This window comes from Zingiber officinale, chromosome 6A (assembly GCF_018446385.1).
Source record: "Zingiber officinale cultivar Zhangliang chromosome 6A, Zo_v1.1, whole genome shotgun sequence".
In the NCBI taxonomy this organism is placed as follows: domain Eukaryota; kingdom Viridiplantae; phylum Streptophyta; class Magnoliopsida; order Zingiberales; family Zingiberaceae; genus Zingiber; species Zingiber officinale.
In genome coordinates, this window is record NC_055997.1 from 103240447 (window position 1) to 103259838 (window position 19392).

The 19392-nt window shown below is 34.6% G+C and overlaps 1 protein-coding gene across 1 annotated transcript; it reads right to left on the reverse strand.

Moving 5' to 3' along the window:
• Positions 1 to 3834: 3834 nt before the first annotated feature.
• Positions 3835 to 6507, reverse strand: LOC121994263 (biotin carboxylase 2, chloroplastic-like). Its single transcript, XM_042548360.1, has 8 exons — positions 6297 to 6507; positions 6122 to 6214; positions 5963 to 6044; positions 5565 to 5671; positions 5335 to 5410; positions 4408 to 4454; positions 4254 to 4316; positions 3835 to 4178 (listed from the first exon to the last, which is right to left on the reverse strand). The coding sequence occupies exons 1-8, from the start codon at positions 6414 to 6416 to the stop codon at positions 4122 to 4124; spliced, it is 645 nt and encodes a 214-aa protein (XP_042404294.1). The 5' UTR covers positions 6417 to 6507; the 3' UTR covers positions 3835 to 4121.
• Between the last annotated feature and the right edge of the window lie 12885 nt (positions 6508 to 19392).

Here is a 19392-nt window from a genome sequence, read left to right on the forward strand (position 1 = left end):
GGTTCTCGCGTTCTACTTATACATGTGACCAAGGCAATACCTTTCTCAATCGACGGTGCATTAGTCTATTCGTGAAGTTCAAATTTGAAAAATAATTTATCTAATTTAATTAAGGAAAGGCCCTTAGACACCTTGTAAGCATCTACCATTAATGCCCAGAAGGTATTCCTAAGAAAGACATTTAACGCATACCTGATGACGTCACGATTTTCCACCTTTTGACCAATTGCGTGGAGACCATTGAGAAGGTCTTGGATGTGTGCGTGTAGTTAGCTCAACATCTCACTCTCCTGCATTTTTATATTATACAATTTATTTAGAATTAAGTCCCGTTTGCTTACCTTAGTGTCGGAAGTTCCTTGGTGCAGCTCGATCAACTTTTCCCACAACCCCTTTGCGCTTGAAAATGGGCTGACTCGGTTCAATTCTTCTTTGGTTATGCCACATTGTAGAGTACATGTTGCTTGGGTGTTGGCCTCAATTTTCTTCATCAGACTTGTGTCCCAGTTCTCACATGGTACTGGTTTTCCAGCGTCGTCGAGTGGAAGTGCTAGATCGGTCTGGATGATTATCCACATCTCGACTTGCGTCTTGAGGTGGTACTCCATTCAACCCTTCCAGTAGCCGAAGTCTTCGTCGGAGAATAGTGGAGGGTGCGTAGTGTTATAAGCTTCTTGGTGGGCCATTGAAAAAGAGCTCTTGCACAACAAAAAAAAAAATAGAAACTTATCCCAACACTAGGTCTTGGCTTAATAGTATGGAATAAAGTATTAACCAAATAAACGAACTCAAGTAGTGTTGCACCAGATTCGAGAAAAAAGAAAACTCGATTGTCATAAAACTGATCGAAAAGAGGCAACTATATTGATTCTGATCGACTCAGAGAAATTTAAAAACTAATAACATGGAAAATTACTTGAATGGTGGTTTCACCGATTCGAAGCATCCCCACTTTGATACCAATTGTGGGATCGAGACGTGCTGGGGGAGGGGGTGAATAGCACTCGTGGTTCGGAGCAATGGCACAAGTTGGTTTTACTTGGTTCAGAACCTATGACAACTCCTACTCCAAGGCCTACACTCGTTGAGTGTTTATTTTGGGAAATTCACTATCAATCCGTCAAATTACAAAGACAAGTACAATTTACAGTGAAAATAGATTAAGTGCTATAACTGAAATTATACCGATGACTTAGAGAGTTGAGGATGCAACCTTTCGATCGTCAGGGCAGCATTACAACCTCATGGACTTGTCTTTGGAGCAGCGCACAATAGGAAGATCAAAAGAATACATTGTGTTTGATACACTACTCGAAGAGGGCAATTAAAAGCTGTTGAAGGCGCCTTCAAACTCCTTGAAGGCGCCTTCAGCTGTGAAGTTTATCCGCGTAGTATCAGAGACGCTAATTTTCTCAAGGTGCAAAACTTATCTGGTCAAAGGCACCTTCAAGCTCCTAGAAGGTGCCTTCCATCCTTGACCCAAGGCGCCTTCAGGCCCCTGGAAGGCCCCTCCTGCTCCCGCCTGCGCGAAGCTTTGACTAAGGCACCCGAGGCGCCTCCAATAGCCCCAAAGGCACCTCGGAGACTGTTCATCCGAGCATTTCCTTGTGCATCGCCCTTCTTACAAGGCATATTAGTCCACGAGCAAAATGTACACTGTAAAACAAAGTTAGAACAATAAAATACGAATAATAAAGTAGTTGACAGTCTTCAGACTATCCGGTTCTGATTTTCAGATTTCTTGGAAACCCTAGGTCAAATCGACGCCTACTGTTCCCTTAACGGGGAACACGTCCTCACTTACTCCTCTCAAGAGAAATTATCTTTTACCAAATCGGTTATTCAGACCGTCTGGACTTTTGTTTAGCATCCGAGACTTCAGGACTTCATGTTGAACGCCCGCTTCACGACTCATCCAGACTTCCAGTTGGTCCGTGACCACTAGGATTTTCACCTAGAGTCCCCGACTCTAGGATTTCGCCCAAAGTGCTCAACTCGCCAAGACTTCGCCTAGTCCCCTGGATCAGGACTCCGTTGCCTAACTGCAGCTAAGACTTTCCACCTGCATATAGTCCACTAGGACTTTTGCCTAAGACAACTTAGGACTTTCCTGCAAGCTCGGTCACACTTGCTAGATAACAAGACAACTTAACTTTGAACCCCTTTTACATTATCAAAATATAGGTTTTATCGTCCGGTGCTTCCTGCACCAACAGCTGATCCCCCTTGACTTCCCCCACCCAATCGCCCACAGGGAATTTTATTTTCTGATAGGAAGGTTGAAACGGGCGTCCTGAATTCATTTAGGGTCAGCCGACCCAAAATGATAGTATAGGCAAAGGGTGCGTCCATAACTATGAAAGTCGATCGACGCGTCCTTATTAGGGGCTCCTCCCCCAAGGATATGACTAACTTTATTTTGCTGAGCGGATGGACCTCATTGCATGTGAATCCACATAAAGAAGTCGCCATGGGTTGAAGCTCGCTCGAATCTATTTCCAGCAGCTCAAATGTTTGTTTAAAGATGATATTGACGGAGCTGTCTGTATCAATGAAAGTACAATAAATGTTATAATTGGCTATAATAGCTATAATTATTAAAGCATCATGGGGACTTCCACCCCTTCTAGGTCTCTAGGCCCGAAGTTGATTTTAGGGCAGACCGTCTGCTTTGTACTACAGCCGACCGCATGAATTTCTAAGCGACGAGCGTGTGACTTTATCGCTTGGTTAGAATCTCCATCAGTTGGACCCCTAGTGATCATGCCAATATCGTCCCGAGCGGCACTATTGCGATTCTCCTCCTGTTGAGTTGGGAGCTCTGGTTGAACTCGGGCGGGAGCTTGTACCTGGTCTACTGTTGGTGGGAGCGTCCCTTGGCGTCGCTAGGCCTCTCGCCGGTCTCTTTTAGGCAAGCCATTCAGTATTGATAAGGGTGATGGTTAGGTGACAGGGAGCATCGGCGAAATCTTTGATTGTTGTTCTGGCGATCTTCCAGATTATAACAATCCTGTGTGTCGTGAGCGGCTGATCGGTGATATGTGCACCGCCATCGTAGAGCTCTCCGAGGGGGCTCGGGATATCATTCTTACTCGACCTCCATATGTTGTATGGCCTGGGGCCGTAGTTCTTGATGATGAGGCTGAGGACGCATTTGGGATCCCCCAGGTGGAGGAGCGGATAACGTTCGGTGCTCGGGCACAATGTAGCCAAGTTAGTACTCGGATGATAGAATTCCTTTATTAGATAAGGATTGATTCTCAAGACTCATTCTTTTGAGGATTAAATATCCTCCCATCTAGAAAATCGCTCAATACATGATTTATCTCTTTAACTCACCGTGAAACCAGCAACGAGGAATGCTCAGGGCGAACAAAATCATGGTCATTCCGATTCTCATACGAATGAGACAAGCACAGGAAGGGGAAGTGCAGACAAGGTGGGTCAGCGCCCACTAGGGTCTCAGTTGGAAAAGGTGAAGTGGAGGATCCGCATCACTAACGTTCGCTCCTCTCACTTTAATTGAATTCAATAGGACGGGAGTGACTCGGTAAGGCATCTTCCCGTGTCTTTTTCATTGCAAGGCAAAAACCATGCTATCAAACATATGATGAATGACTGATATATTCTCCCAGCATTAACTAGTTGTTTAGTTTAATAACACCTGCATGGAAAAGTTCAGTCTCACTGTTTCGGCTTGGCATGTACGAGACGCTAGTTAGAAAAGTCAAAAGAAATAATGCTCCAATCTTCACATAAGAATTCAAGGAAATAAATCAAACTCAACAAGGATATCTACTGCAGATTACTTAGTTTTAACATAGCCTGATCATATCGCCCCTCAAAATGAGTAATCTCTTGAGCAAATGAACATCTATCAATCAAGTTTTAGAATTACAGAGAAAGCTGTGAGATAATATCTTGAATGTGTGGCAAATCAAAATTTGACTGGAAAAACTCCCTGAAGTCTATTTTTTCATTTTAGACAAAACAAAAAGATTTCCAAGTTACATATGAAAGAAACCAATATGGTAAGAAGCAAGTAATCACAAGGTTATTCTGGCGCCAAGCTCTTATAAAGCAAATAAACTGCAGCGACTTTTTTAGAAATTCTTGTAAGTTTAGTTGTTTGATACAGAAAGCTCTTTTTCTGTTGTAGACAGGATCACCTTCTTGGGCTGCATTTAGAACAAGATGAATCATTTCCTCCACAAATATGTGACTAAAAGGGTATAATGGGCAGCTACACTCACCGCAACCAACTCATTCTCATGCTTTGGTATGAACGCAGTGTCTACTTTTCCATTTCTAAAGTCCTGTTTTATAAAAATATGCATATGTGAGAACCCTTGTATTTGGTTATGTTGGACAAAATATGTTTCACTACACAATTCATAATTTTAGTACCTCAATATCAAGAATCAACTTATGGTACTCGATAGTGGTGGGTACTCCTGTTCAGAAAAAAAAAAAAAAATCAGTTACTAGAAACATATATGGCAAAGAAAAAATCCCATGAAACACAATAGTTGACATTTTTTCCTATTCTCATGCAAATATGCAATGCTGTCTAATCACGGTTTGTTTGGAACCCATTGTCCATGAAAAACATCTGTCATACTAGAAACATACATAAAAAGTAACACATTACTTAACAAGCTTTTCCTATTTCTCATGCAAATATGCAATGTCGGCTTACACTAAAGATTCTGTAACCATGGTTTGTTTGGAACCAATGGTCCATGAAAACAACTCTTATACCATATGAAAATAGATTTCAAAAGTTTGAACTCCAACTTTCACATCTTTGGAAAAATAAGAAATGAAATCCCATATGTTGTGGTGTTTATGGCATTCCCTTTGAGTTTTACTGCATGCAAGTCCAATGATCAGTGGTTTGTTGGTAAGAAAGTAATCTGCTATCGTGAGTTGGGAATTACAAATCTTACCTTTTTTTAGTGAATGCCAAAATTAACGTTTGCCACTCCAAAGAAAAAGAATAAGGTTTTCTTTTGTTTCAATAGGTAATTAAAACAAAGGTATATCATCAAAATTTGCCTATTCCAAGCATATCATTTCATCATCTTATCAGTATGCTGTTGGATGTCAAGGAAATAACAGCTAGAAATGTAAATATAGATAACTAGAAAAGATTGGTGGAAAACATTTTTCTCATTTGAAATAAAAAATAAAATGTGAAACTAAATCATTCACAGACACAGGAAATTTGTTGTGTATTTTATATGACATATTGTAAAGATTGGTGTCCTCACATGATGAAAGGCAACAATTCAATGAGTTTATTGACTTTTTGATTCAGAGTGGTTCACCAACCTGTGATAATGGTGTCACTCAGGGCTCTTTTCATTCGTTCTATTGCTCTCTCCCTGGTTGGCGCCCAAACAATGAGCTGATTCAAAAATAAACCAAACAGTAAGAACTTCGGGAAGATACAATATGAACAATCCTTGTAAAAATGAGAAAGGACCCAGGAGCCAAGTAAACATCACAACAGAACCAATGACTACAACCTTAACAAAATAATTTTAAAAAATTAATAACACCTTCCCAAGTAGGGAGTCGTAGCTTGGGGGAACCATGTAACCTGGGTAAACATGACTGTCCATTCTCACAAATGGTCCTCCAGATGGCAAGTATGATGTGATTTTCCCTACAATTTGCATGAGATCATTGAGAAACATTTTTTAGAATACAACAATTCAATGTAAACGGTTCAAATCTCAATAGTTCACAGTTTGGTTTTAACAAATAAAAGTAGGGTTTGAAACACTACTGGACTCCAGAAAAATTGAATGGAGTGCAGCTACAAGGTTGTGGCATGAGAAGGTGAAAAAATTGAAGAGCTTGTCGCAGACTATTACCATACTTCCTAAGTTCTACTTTCAATTTATTCACTGAAGTTTTTAAAAACAAAATTAAGAATCAAGGAACAAGAGAGTACCAGGTCCAGGACGAAATCCTTTGAAAGCATCTTCTGCATTAATGCGGCACTCAATTGAATGCCCTCTAAGAACAATATCTTCCTGAGTATTAAGCATACTAAAATATGTTATGATCTCAATTAAATGAGTTCAATAAACTATTATAAGATGTATCACACCTGTTTGTGGGTCAACCTTTCTCCAAGAGCCACGCGTATTTGTTCCTCGATCAAGTCAGTTGAAGAAATCATTTCTGTGACAGGATGTTCTACCTGGTTTTGGTTGAAATGCCATTTTAATCATAACCTTCCAGGTTTCAGAAACTAGCACATTGCAAAAAAAAATTGTAAATACCTGTATCCTGGTGTTCATCTCCATGAAATAGAAAGAACCTCTTTCGTCCAAGAGAAATTCAACAGTTCCGACACCAATATAACCTATAGATGCAGCAGCTGCTACAGCTGCATCACCCATAGCTTTACGTAGTTCTGAAGTCAAAGCAGGTGAAGGAGCTTCCTCCAGAAGTTTCTGGTTTCTCCTCTATCAAGTCATTTTAGTGTACAAAATTTAATCCTCTGAAAATTTTTTCTGTAGGCTACTTGGTACTCACAAAATAAAAATCCAATAATTAAGGAACAAAAAAAAAGTGTCCAGTAGTCATCAAAATCCACAATTTTCCAATGACGTCATTGTTGGTTTACTCACTAATTGAACACAGACACACCAACCATATGCCAGCATAATCAGCATGCAATTCTACCGCCTAAATATTTGTCACGTGACCCAAAGGGAAATTGCCACATTCAACTATAACATCACCAAGGTAATACAAAAAGCATGGAACACAAAAGACTGCAACTGTGCAGTCTAACATTTTACCACTTGATCCAACTTGAGCATTGGACGATCTCACAATAAACAGGTCAATGAAGCAAGGTTTAAAATTTTGGGTCATGCCAAAGTTTTGATCTTGGAATGGAACAATAAGGGTTCAGGTTCGGTATTGTATCGTACCAATACCGTACTTTAAAAAAATATATATTAATGTATATTAATTAAAAAAATATTTTTATTAATATTTGATTGCTGTAAATGAATGTTCACTATTGATTTTATATTTCAGGTGTTTATTGTTGAGTTCATATTTTAATATTTTCTCGATGTCTATTAAATTTTGCAAAAAATATAGCAAGGTATAAATCCAATATTTTTATTATTGTTGGATATGCTAAAATAGTCATAACAACACAACTTGAAGTTTTATTGTAGACACATTGAATCCGAGTTCTTACATGTCATGAAGATGGATCTTTGGCTTTAAATTGTTACAAATTTAGAGATTGTATGACTATGGATATTGTTTATGTTTATTTTATATAAATGCATAGTGAACTCAAATTCTCACAACTTCAAATTATTCTTATAAATATAATTTTTAATATATTTTTGTATTTAAAAAATATTTAAAATTATAAATCTGGTTTAAGAATGTAGATAACATTAAATTTTGTATCATGCAGTAAGAGACGATAGTATCATGGTTTTGACTTATTAATAAAAGGTATACACTATCGATTTATATAATAATTCTTACACAAATGTGTATTTACTCTATATATTTTTATTAAAAAATATTTTTATATAAATTTTATATTAGCTTTATATAAGTTTTCAACTGTTGAACAACTTTTAACATTGTTAGACAAAAGCAAATAAATACATTTTTCTTTAAAAAATTCATATATCTATGTATAAAATTTCAGACTGTAATTTTGATTTATGACGGGAACGATACGATTTCGATATCGTATCATACCAATAAAGTTTCAATACATTTTTAAATATAAAATATATTAATTAAAAATAATATTATAATATTTGATTACTATAACTATTTACTATTATGTTAAATTAATATTTTAAAAATTAGTATTGAATAAAAGTTAATTTAGAATTAACTAAAGTATAGACATGATGATTACAATTAAGTAGACTTAAATTTAATTTAATTTAATTTAATCTGCTTAATGTTTTTCCATGTATTTAAGGAGGAAAAGAATAAGAAAATAAATTAATATAGGGAAAAAAAGGATTTTTTTGTCCGTGTATTTAAGGTGGAAAGGAATAAAAAAAATACGAGGAAGGAGAAAGAATTAAGAGAAAAAAAATAACCATTAAAAAATAAAAAAAAATAAATTAACAATTTAAAAATAAATTTTAAATTAAAAAAAAACAACAGCCTCATACGACCGCAGTCCGAGCCTCGTGTGGCCACCACACTCTCGCGCGAGGCCTCGCATAACGTGGGGCCTCCGCGGGTGGTCCCTAGCAAGGCCTCGCGCGGCCACAAGGTCTCACGCGATTGTGCTAGTGTCAATGTCGATGTCATGTTAGTCGATGGGTGGAACGATAATTCTACCTATGTGGCTATGTCGACCCGTATGATACAAGATTTAAAATTATGGATATATCATTAACTCAAATTAAAATTTATACATCATAACATATCACCTTGTGTTATGGTCCCGAGTGCAGGATCGAGTCACAGGTCGAGATCTAGATCCGTACTTAGTCATGCAACACGTAAGGGGGAGGGAGGGCGAAAAGACTCGTCCTAAACAGAGTCCAAATTTTCTTCCTCCCTTTATTAATAATAACACTCCTTATATAATGAGTCAAACATGACATGATTCAGAAAATGACAACCCATAAAGGAAACAAGGAATCAAAAATAGAAAAGCTAATTAGGACATTATTTATTTCTATTATAACAGTAATTAAATTAGGTCATTATTATTTGTTTTCTACTAATTAGGCAATAGCTAATTTATTTCTACTATAGCAGTAGCTAATTCATCGGACACTTCAATCCAAAACAGGTAGGGGTGTAATCGAGCTGAGCCAAGCCGAGCCGAACTCTTGAATGTTTGAGTTTGACTCGTTTATAATCAAGCTGAGCTCGAGATTTATTTAACGAATATATTCATGGCTCACGAGCTTATTCGAGCTTTTATCGAACCTAAACAAACTTAATAAATATAAATTATAAATTTAAATACTAATTAAAAATTAAATTATATATTTAGAAAAAATTATAATATTTTTTATTAAAATTTATAATTTTATTCTAATAAATAAATTTAATATATTTGTCTATATATTTCATGAGTAGAGTGTAAAATCTATAAATTCAATATCAAAACTATAATATTTTTTATTTAAAAGTTAATTCATGAGCTTAACGAACATATTCACGAACTAACGAGCCGAATATTGTGAAGCTTGAGCTTGGTTTGTTTATCTTAACAAGCCTCATTAAACGAGCTTTTATCGAATTGAGCTTCGAATAGTTCATGAGCGGCTTGGTTCATTTACACTATTAAAAATAGGCGCCTACACTTGTACCGGTGCAATAGGACTCATCACAGTTAAAATAGAGGCCCTTGGCTCTCCATTCTGCCATCTCAACGTGGGTCAGACACTTGAAGATTGAAGCGGCTGGAGTCTCCTTGCTGATGTCCCCCGTTGTTTTAGTCTTCGCCAAAGGAGGACCTCCACTGCTAGTGTTGAGCTTGGTTGTGGTCCTGCCTCAATTCATGTGTAGCAATCACCCGCCTTGATGGAATCACTGCTTCCGTTTTAATGGTCTGGTCATATTCATTACAATGCCCATTTTTTCAGGCTTCTACAATTCGATATCGATACGGAGATCTTCGACTAGCCTTGCAGTGAACAAGTCAACCTATTGTTGTGGTCGGAGGTTCAAGGTCCGAGCGAGGTGGGACTGGAACTGCCGCTGGTAGTCTTCTACCGAGCCTGTCTGCTTCAGATTTGCTGGCTCTCCCAGAGGGTTGTTTCTCATAGGCAACCCAAAGAGGATATGTCAATGGTTTTTGAATTGCTTCCAAGTCATATCTGACTCTTCCTGTTCCATTTGATCAAACCAAAGTTGGCCTTCCCCTACCAAGTGGAAGGCAGCAAGGCTAACTTTATTGACTTCTGTGGTCCTTTGTTGACAAAGAATTTTTCGCACCTTTTAATCTAACCCAGTGGATCCCCTTCTCCAAAATAGATGGGGAACTCCATCTTCAAGTACCGCGGAACCATGGTGCCGCTGATTGGCAGTTTAGGTCTGACCTCCGAGGCTTTGGAAGGGCCACACTCCACGCTAGTAGCGCTGTTTGCGGTGGGCACCGACCATTGTCTTATCTTTTAAACAGTACGGGATAACTCGACCATCTGCTCCTCTAATCCTTGCTGGCCAGAGGTAATCTGCTCCATAAAAACTTGCTGTTGCGAGGTCAATTTTTTCATGAAGGCATCAAGTTTGGATGTGATAGGATCTGTGTCACCCATGATCGGCTCTGATACCAAGTTGTTATGGTTCCGAGTGCAAGATCAAGTCACGGGCCGAGATCCGAATCCGTACTTGGTCATGCAACACGTAAGGGGGAAGGGAGGGGGGAAAGACTCGTTCTAGACAAAGTCCAAATTACTCAAATTTTCTTCCTCCCTTTATTAATAATAACGGTCCTGATATAAGGAGTCAAACATGACACAATTCATGAAAGACCAACCAACCCATAAAAGAAACAAGGAATCAAAAATAGAAAAGCTAATTAGGTCATTATTTATTTCTACTATACCAGTAGTTAAATTAGGTCATTATTTATTTTCTAGTAATTACGCAATAGCTAATTTATTTCTACTATAGCAGTAGCTAATTAGGTATTAGCTAATTTGCTTCCGACTATAGCGGCGTCCACCTCGACATCCACATCACCTTCTTACTGCTAAAAAGAGTATCCTGATTCAGAAAAACATCGGTTCTTGCAACATCCTTATAAGATCCCTATAATTCTCTAACACTAAAATAAAATAATTATCCTATGACATGTAATATTGATATCAATTTCTCTATATGTCCATCAACATGTTTGGATTTACCACTAGAAGTTGGACTTGGACCAGTACCACTAGAATCGGAACTAGTACATATATAGGATAAGGATAAACATTCCCCGAACTCTAGTATAATGGATCACCATATGATGCATCTAGCTCCATCATCATCATCTTAGGTTATATATGTGTAACCTTACTCATATGTCCAAGGCTCCACTCCTGGAGACGAGGGAACATAGATTTCGCAACTACCCACTACATCGCCACTACATCACCTCTATGAATCCTTGACTATTATTCTTTTGAACTTCTTGTTGGACTGCAGTGTCAAAAGGTGATGATGTTTCTTTGCTCTCATTATGTTCTTACTCATCAATTACATTAAATGGATTTTCACCAATCCTCAATTCCATTGAGCTTTTCTTTTTTTATCTTTCTTCGCAGTAATGATTGTAGGAGCTTTGATTTTACCTTTATCTATGGACTTTGGTTGCAATTGGGGTTTGGATGTCCGAGAATGTTTGGGTTGAGATTCAAAAACTCTCGAAGTTTCATCATGATCTTCCTCATCAACATCTCTAGCTTACACTTTTTTAATTTGTTGAGTAACAAGTTTAGATGTTCGTGGCGAATCACCTGCTTTATCAAGTAATAGATTCTCAACTTGTGCTACACCAATCCATCACTAGATCTCAATTTGGACAAATTCAATATCAAATGGGTCACTCTTATTTTTCATTCTCTTCTTTTATGACTCTTAGTTGAAGATGGATATTATAATGAACATATGCCATTTTCTCCAAGCGACAATAAGAAAGAGGATTTCGCAATATGTGAGAGAATTCGTAAAGTAACCTTTTTCAAATTCGAGATCGAGCCTCTGAATTGTAATCACCACTCAATTGTAAGATAAATAAGAATTAAATTAAAATTATATTCATATGTGTTAACAACAATGAGTAATAGATTATGTTATTTTTACAAGCATCCATTTTATCCATTTTATATTTACATGACATTGCAAAAAATGATCGCCAAAAGAGTCATATGCCTCTTGAGATAATCCACTTTTATTGATAACCTCAACAACTAATTCTATCTCTTTGTAGTCTTGATATTATATTTTTTTGAGTCCCTAACATATTGTCATTTATGGTAAGATTATATTGATATTGATATATAGAATGGAGATAATAGCCTAAAATAATTAAGCATACATAATTATAATTATAGTAATATTGAAAATTCTTTATTATTAAAAAAATACACTACTAAATAAATATGTTTTCCCATTTAATTGTCCTATCTTCCTATAAATGTATCAACATAATGTTGATACTTGGTTGATGATTGTAGAAGTTTCTTAATTTCCTTTTTTGTTTCATGATTTATGTGGTAAATATTGCTCATTTGCGGCATCTAGTCCTAAAATCTAATAGATATAATAAATTTTTGTACCTCCCTACCTTCAGTCGTGCTAGAGTAACGAGATTTTCTAATCCTCAAAAGCGAACATAGTCTTCCATCCGACTTTTTTTCTCAAATAATGACTTTACCAAGAGAAAGTGAGTCACAAACTTAATTGCTACTAGTCACCAGTGTTCTAAAAAGCGTCCTAGGCGGCCGCCTAGGCGCCGCCTAGGCGCTCGGCGGTTGGCAACTGCACTGGAAAGGTGCTGGGCGGCCAACCTAAGCGGCTGGGCCGCCTAGGCGGCGCTCGGCGTCGATGGTAGTCGTTGGGCGCCGCATCACGGGACACGGGACGCGCCCGCCAATGCCAGACGCGTTCCCGAACGCGTCTGTTGCAGCCAGACCCGTCGCCGGAAGCTTCCAGCGGCCCTGGAAGCTTCGCCCGAGGCTTCCGGTGGTACCAGGGTCGCGTCCAGCGTAGGTACGGGATGCGACGTTGAAGCTTCCGGTGCTGCCGGAAGCCTCCAGCGAAGCTTCCGGTGCCGCCGGAAGCCTCCGGCGACAGGTCCAGCGGCGCGCGACAGCAGACGCGTCCCGCGCGTCATTTACTGAGTTCGCGTTTTTTCTTTTTTCTTTTCCTTTTTTTTAAAATTTTTAATTATTTATTTAATTAAACAATTTCTCACTTAAATAGGATAATTTCAATAGGCTTTTATACCCCTAATTAAATTATCCCAACAAACTAAATAAAAAATATATTTAAAATTTAAATCTTTTTTATAAATTTTATTAATTATTTATACTCTAATAATATTATATTTAAAATTTAAAAACTAGGATTAACTATTATTAATTAATTTATAATATTTTAGGTATAAATTAAAAAATTCTAATAAATCTTATTAATCCATATAAATCATATTTATATTCATAATTTTATATTTAAATTTTTTAAAAAATCCTAATAAAATTTATTAATTTATTTATATTCTAATAATATTATATTTAAAATTTAAAAATTCTAATAACTATTATTAATTAATTTATATTTTGATATTTTATATTTAAAATTAATAAATCTAATAAATCTTATTAATCCGAGGAATCCGCCTAGCGGCGCCTAATTCCCGCCTAGGCGCTAGGCGCTGGTCTAGCGCCCGATTAGCGCCTAGCGAAATTTAGAACCTTGCTAGTGACAAAATCTCCTCGTTAACAAATTTCCTCATTAATCCTTGAACCCAATGATTATTATTATAAAGGAATTTTGTTAACGACCGACCTTTTTTCACTTCCTTTTTTACTATATTAAGTTTATTGATATTTATCATCATTATAATGGATACAGTGTGTTGTACATAGTATCCAAAATAATGTTCAATGTTCTTGCTTTAATAAACCTCTAGTCCTCTTGAAGTTTTACTATTGTCTGTAATGACTTACGCTATATGTTCTACACTATCTATGAAGTGATATATGTAAAATGCATCATGATATTCTTACATCAATAGATTTATGAAATATCACCTTCTTATTGCAGTATAGCTGATAGTTAATAATGTTCATCCGTGTAGACCTTGTCCAACTTTCACACATCAACGTGGTCGTATATAGGTCTTATTGCTTCTTGCATAATAGGATCTAAATCTTGATTTTCTTCACTAGTTCATCTAAATATAGGCTAGCAATTTCATATGCGGTCAGAGGTTTAATATAAGGGATTTTTTAAATGTTAGACACTACACTACGATAGTATGTATTGTTTGTTGCATTAGGGAATTCAAATGAAATGATAAAAAATTTTAGCAATACTTTAGGATATGTACTTCTCCCTTGTATAGGCATTATTAATGCTAGTAGAATAATATTAGCAATATCCACTACATGTCTTAGTCCTATAGAAGGAATGAAATGACCTATATCATCTTGTGTTGAAGTAACACGTCCTCTCGGGATGGTCTAGTGGCTAGTGCATGAGGTGCTGTCAACTTAAAGTCTAGGGTTCGAATCTTGACATAACCGAGGTAAATGCCTCCCTCATGCGTCAGTCATTATTCCAAGGGCTAATAGTCATCCGTGATTTAACTCTTCCGTGTTGGCCCTTGGACGGATTGACAGGGGCACAAGGGACGAGCGTAGAAGCCTTTTGCCAACTTGTGTTGAAGTAACACGAACACTTGCACTTCTCCCCAATGTTGTTGCAGTAGTTGAGCCACTCAACTAACACCAATTGAACAAGTTCCACTACTGCCAACTATATCACTACTATATTGCTTATGTTGCTCATACTCATAATGAGTTCGAGAGGTGCTAAAAGCTACTAAAAGTTCTTTGTCATTCGAAATACCTTCATCACAACCTTCAAATTTCTCATAGACAAGCTTTCTAAAGGCTCGTCTATCAAAAATTTCAGTTGTTGTACTTTAATTCTTTTATGCTATCAAGTTCCTCTTTCATTGCATAACGGATCCTTGAAAAACTTTTAGACACTTAGAAACATATGGATATCCACTAGCAAGATATTATTCTAAACTTGTGACCCCACAACTACATCCAATCATATTACAATGCAAACATTGTCAATAAAATCGATTCTCAAGTCAAAGTGTAGAACTCTAAGTTGGATCATAAGATTGTTATTTTAATGTCATTTGTCTACCATGCATCATTTAAAAGCCAGTGTCAAAAAGATCAAATCATTTATAACAAAAAATATAATAAATATTCACAATTTATAACATTGACAAAACTAACATAAGAAATATTAGCCTATTCATAAAAATCATAAAATAACAAGAATATCTCATTTTAACAAAAATATTAAATAAATAGAATAAATATCTTTATACAAAAATATTATTTAACATTTTGAACCATTAAAATAACAAAAAAATTATCTAAGGTTTGTTATACTTACAAATATGTTAATAAAACAAAGAGTAATCGCAAATATAACTAGTGGATATCAACATGACAATAAGAAAACATAAATTAATATCAAGAGAAATTACAAAAATATTAAATAAACACTAAGTTATAACACAACTTTGACATTATTTTCTAGTCTTAGGTTGGATAAGAATAAATATAATAGGAAAACTAATAATCTAATATTTGAAACATGGAACATAGGAATTCTTACTGGTAAATCAATGGAGGAAGTAGATATGATGATTATGAGAAGAATTAGTATTTTATGTGTACAAGAGATAAAATGGATAGGCGAGAAGACAAAGATGATAGAGAACTCGGGTTTTAAGTTATGGTACACTGGAAATAGTAAAGCAAGAAATGGAGTGGGTATTATTGTAGATAGTTTGTTAAAGGATGAAGTTGTAAGAGTAGTTAGAAAAGGGGATAGAATTATAGCCCTTAAGATAATAGTGGCGAAAGAAACCATGAACATAATTAGCGTATATGCACCACAAGTAGGATTAGATGAAGCTACCAAATCAATGTTTTGGGAGGACTTAGATGAAGTATTATAAAATATTCCACCAAATGAAATGATTTTAATAGGCGGTGATCTAAATGGGTATGTCGAAGTGAAAAATGAGGAATATAAGAGAGTACATGGGAGTTATGGGTTTGAAACGAGAAATGAGAAAGGGAAAACTATATTAGATTTTGCAATAGCATATGACCTTATATTAGCTAATACATTTTTTAAGAAAAAAGAAAAACACTTAGTTACATTCAAAAGTGAGAATAATAAATCGCAAATTGACTTTCTTATGGTTAGGAAGAAGGATAGAAAGATTTGTAAAGATTGCAAAGTCATCCCTGGAGAAAGCTTAACTACCCAACATAGGATAGTAGTGTTGGATATACCGCTTCAAACATAGTATCAATAGAAAGAAAATATATACAATTCGTAGAATTAAGTGGTGAAAGTTAAAGGATGGAAAGCAAAATATATTTAAGGAGAAAGTAGAAGTACAAGCATTAGGTGAAATATACAATGACTCTAATACAACATGGGATAAGATGGTATCAAAGTTGAAAATAGTAGCTAAAAGTGTACTCGGTGAGTCAAAGGGACATGCACCACTAAGTAAAGAATCTTGGTGGTGGAATGAGAAAATACAAGAGAAAGTGAAGCAAAAACGAATAGCTTATAAGGAATTATATATTTATAAGAACGAGGAAAACTTAAAAAGATATGCAATAGCCAAGAAAGAAACTAAGAAACTAGTGAGTGAAGCAAAAAAATGAAACTTTTGAACGGTTATATCAAAAATTGGATACAAAAGAAGGGGAAAGAGACATTTATAAAATAGCTAAAGTGAGAGAATGGAAAATAAGAGATCTTAGCCAAATAAAATGTATTAAAGATGAAAGTAATAGGGTATTAGTAAACGATGAAGAAATAAAAGAGCGGTGGAAGAGATATTTTCATCAACTTTTTAATGACGGTTTAGGTGACCAACTTAACTTAAGTAATTTAAGTAGGTCAAATGAACATAGAAATTTTAATTTTTATCGTAGAATTCAAACTTCAAAAGTAAAATAAACTTTAAATGAGATGCACAATGGAAAAGCCGTTGAATCAAATGATATTCCGATAGAGGTATGGAAGTGCTTAGGGAAACAAGGTATTGAATGATTTACAAAATTATTTAACATGATATTGAAAACGAAAAAAAATGTCTGATCAATGGAGGATAAGTACTCTAGTTCTCTTATAGAAGAACAAGGGAGACATACAAAATTGTGCAAACTATAGGGGTATTAAACTAATGAGTCATACTATAAAACTTTGGGAAAAAGTAATAGAAAAAAATTAAGGAGCAAAAAATTAATTTGAGTTCATGCCTAGAAGGTCGACAATAGAAACTATACATCTTCTTAGATAATTAATTGAAAAATATCGGGAGCAAAAACAAGATCTACACACGATATTCATTGACTTAAAAAAAACTTATGATATAGTCCCAAGAGAAATTATATGGAGAATTTTAGAAAAGAGATATTTAGCGTAACATATATTGAACTAATTAAGGATATGTATGTGGATATAACAACCAGAGTAAAGACTTCAGGTGGAGTAACTGAAGCATTTCCAATAAAGATAGAGTTACATCAAGAATCAACTCTAAGTCCCTATCTTTTTACACTAATTATGGACGAACTCACTAGGCACATTCAAGACACAGTACCGTGGTGCATATTGTTTGCAGATGATATTATTTTGGTAGATAAAACACATGAAGGAGTAAATACTAAACTAGAATCTTGCAAGGAACCACTAGAAGGGAAAGATTTTAAGCTTAGTAGATTAAAGACAGAATATATGAAATTTAAGTTTAGCAATATTAGAAGTAATGAAACAATTGTTAAGATAGGAGAGAACGAGTTGCTCGGAACCGAGAGATTTAAATATTTAGGATCATTTTTGCAAAATGATGGAGGGATTGAGAGAGATGTCTTACATAGAATACAAGCAGGATTGGTGAAATGGAGGGGAGTGTTGAGTGTTTTATGTGACCATAAAGTACCTCTTAAACTTATAGGTAAGCTCTATAAAACCGCAGTTAGACCAACTATGTTATATGGAGTTGAATGTTGGGCTATGACTCGAGCACATAAGCAGAAGATGAGAGTTGCAGAGATGAGGATGTTAAGGTGGATGTGTAGACATATGAGGATGGACAAAATACGAAATGAGAGCATTAGAGAGAAAGTCTGAGTTGCATCTATTGAGGAAAAAACTCCGAGAGACACGTTTAAGATGGTACGGACATGTACTTAGACGACCAATAAATGCTCCAGTTAGGCGATGTGAAACTATGATAAACATATATATCAAACGAGGAAGAGGAAGACCAAAAAGACTTGGTTAGCAACAATAAAATAAGATAAAATTTATTTAAATATAGATGATGATATAATAGGAGATAGAGCTCAATGACGTAAAATGATTCATACAGCCGACCCCACCTAATGGGAAAAGACTTGGTCGTTGTTGTTGTATATAATTAATTTTTAAAAGATATGAAATTATTTCTTGAAATAATTGATTTTAAAATATTAAATAATTCTGCAATTATCTATTTTTTTCAAAATTAAACCTAAAATTATAAAATTACTTGTAAAGTTTAAAAAATTATTTTAAAAACTATTTATCATTGTTTAAAACAAATTGAAAGGTTTTTAATCATTTTTTTAATATAATTACAAAATTTAAAAAATTTTAATTTATTTGAAATATTTAAAATTATGTTTGAGAATTTTTAGAATATTTTAAATTTACAATCATTTTTTAACATGGATTACAAAATAAAATTACTTTATAAATATTTTTAAATTTATTTAAATGATTTAAAATAATTTTTGATATTTAAAAATGTATAAACCTCTAGAAAATTTAGAAGTGCATTTTAAATTTAAAATTAAATTTAAGTTTATTCAATTATAATTAAATAAAATTTATTTTAAATTAATTGTATATAATTGGTTCCAACTAAAATTCCAAATAATTTTAAAATTAATTTATTTATCTTATTATAATCACAAATTTTAATAAAAAAATTATACTGTTATATATTATTCTCACTAAACTAATATATAATTATTAACAAAAATTAATTAGTAATTTTTATTAATTAATAAATATATAAAAAATAAATGAATTAAATTAATTAAAAAGTAATATTTGATTAACGGGTAATAATTAAATTGAATTATATTATTTTTGTATTAATTATTCTTAAAAATTATTCATTTAATTAATTAAAATATCTGAATTATATGTTAATTAATAATATGATTAGTTAATTTTGGTAAATTTTTTAAATTAAAATATTTTTCTATTTTTTAATTACTAAATTATATATAAACAGTTTAATAATTAATCATAATGTAATAATTTAACTAACTGATAATATATATAAATTATTCCTGTTATATAAATTATATATACCAATTATAATAACTGTTATAATAATTATAATATTGTTATATTACTAATAATAGTTATAGAGTATTATAACTAACCTATGTTATTTCTATATATCATTCTCCCCCTCCTTCTAGGCTCCCAATCCTATGGGAAAAAGGCAATTCGTTCGCCCCCAACGTCCCCGTCAACCCGTTTCTAGGTCAACACGGAGGAGGTAAATCACGAGTGATTACTAAC

What these genes read in the sequence shown, in the direction of transcription:
- LOC121994263 (XM_042548360.1), bottom strand. Translation starts at nt 6,416, where the DNA reads ATGGGTGATGCAGCTGTAGCAGCTGCTGCATCTATAGGTTATATTGGT. An exon ending in AGATGAACACCAGGATACAG is followed by an intron (nt 6,215 to 6,296) that starts GTATTTACAATT and finishes AACCAAAACCAG; the next exon opens with GTAGAACATCCTGTCACAGA. An exon ending in AGGATTTCGTCCTGGACCTG is followed by an intron (nt 5,672 to 5,962) that starts GTACTCTCTTGT and finishes TGCAAATTGTAG; the next exon opens with GGAAAATCACATCATACTTG.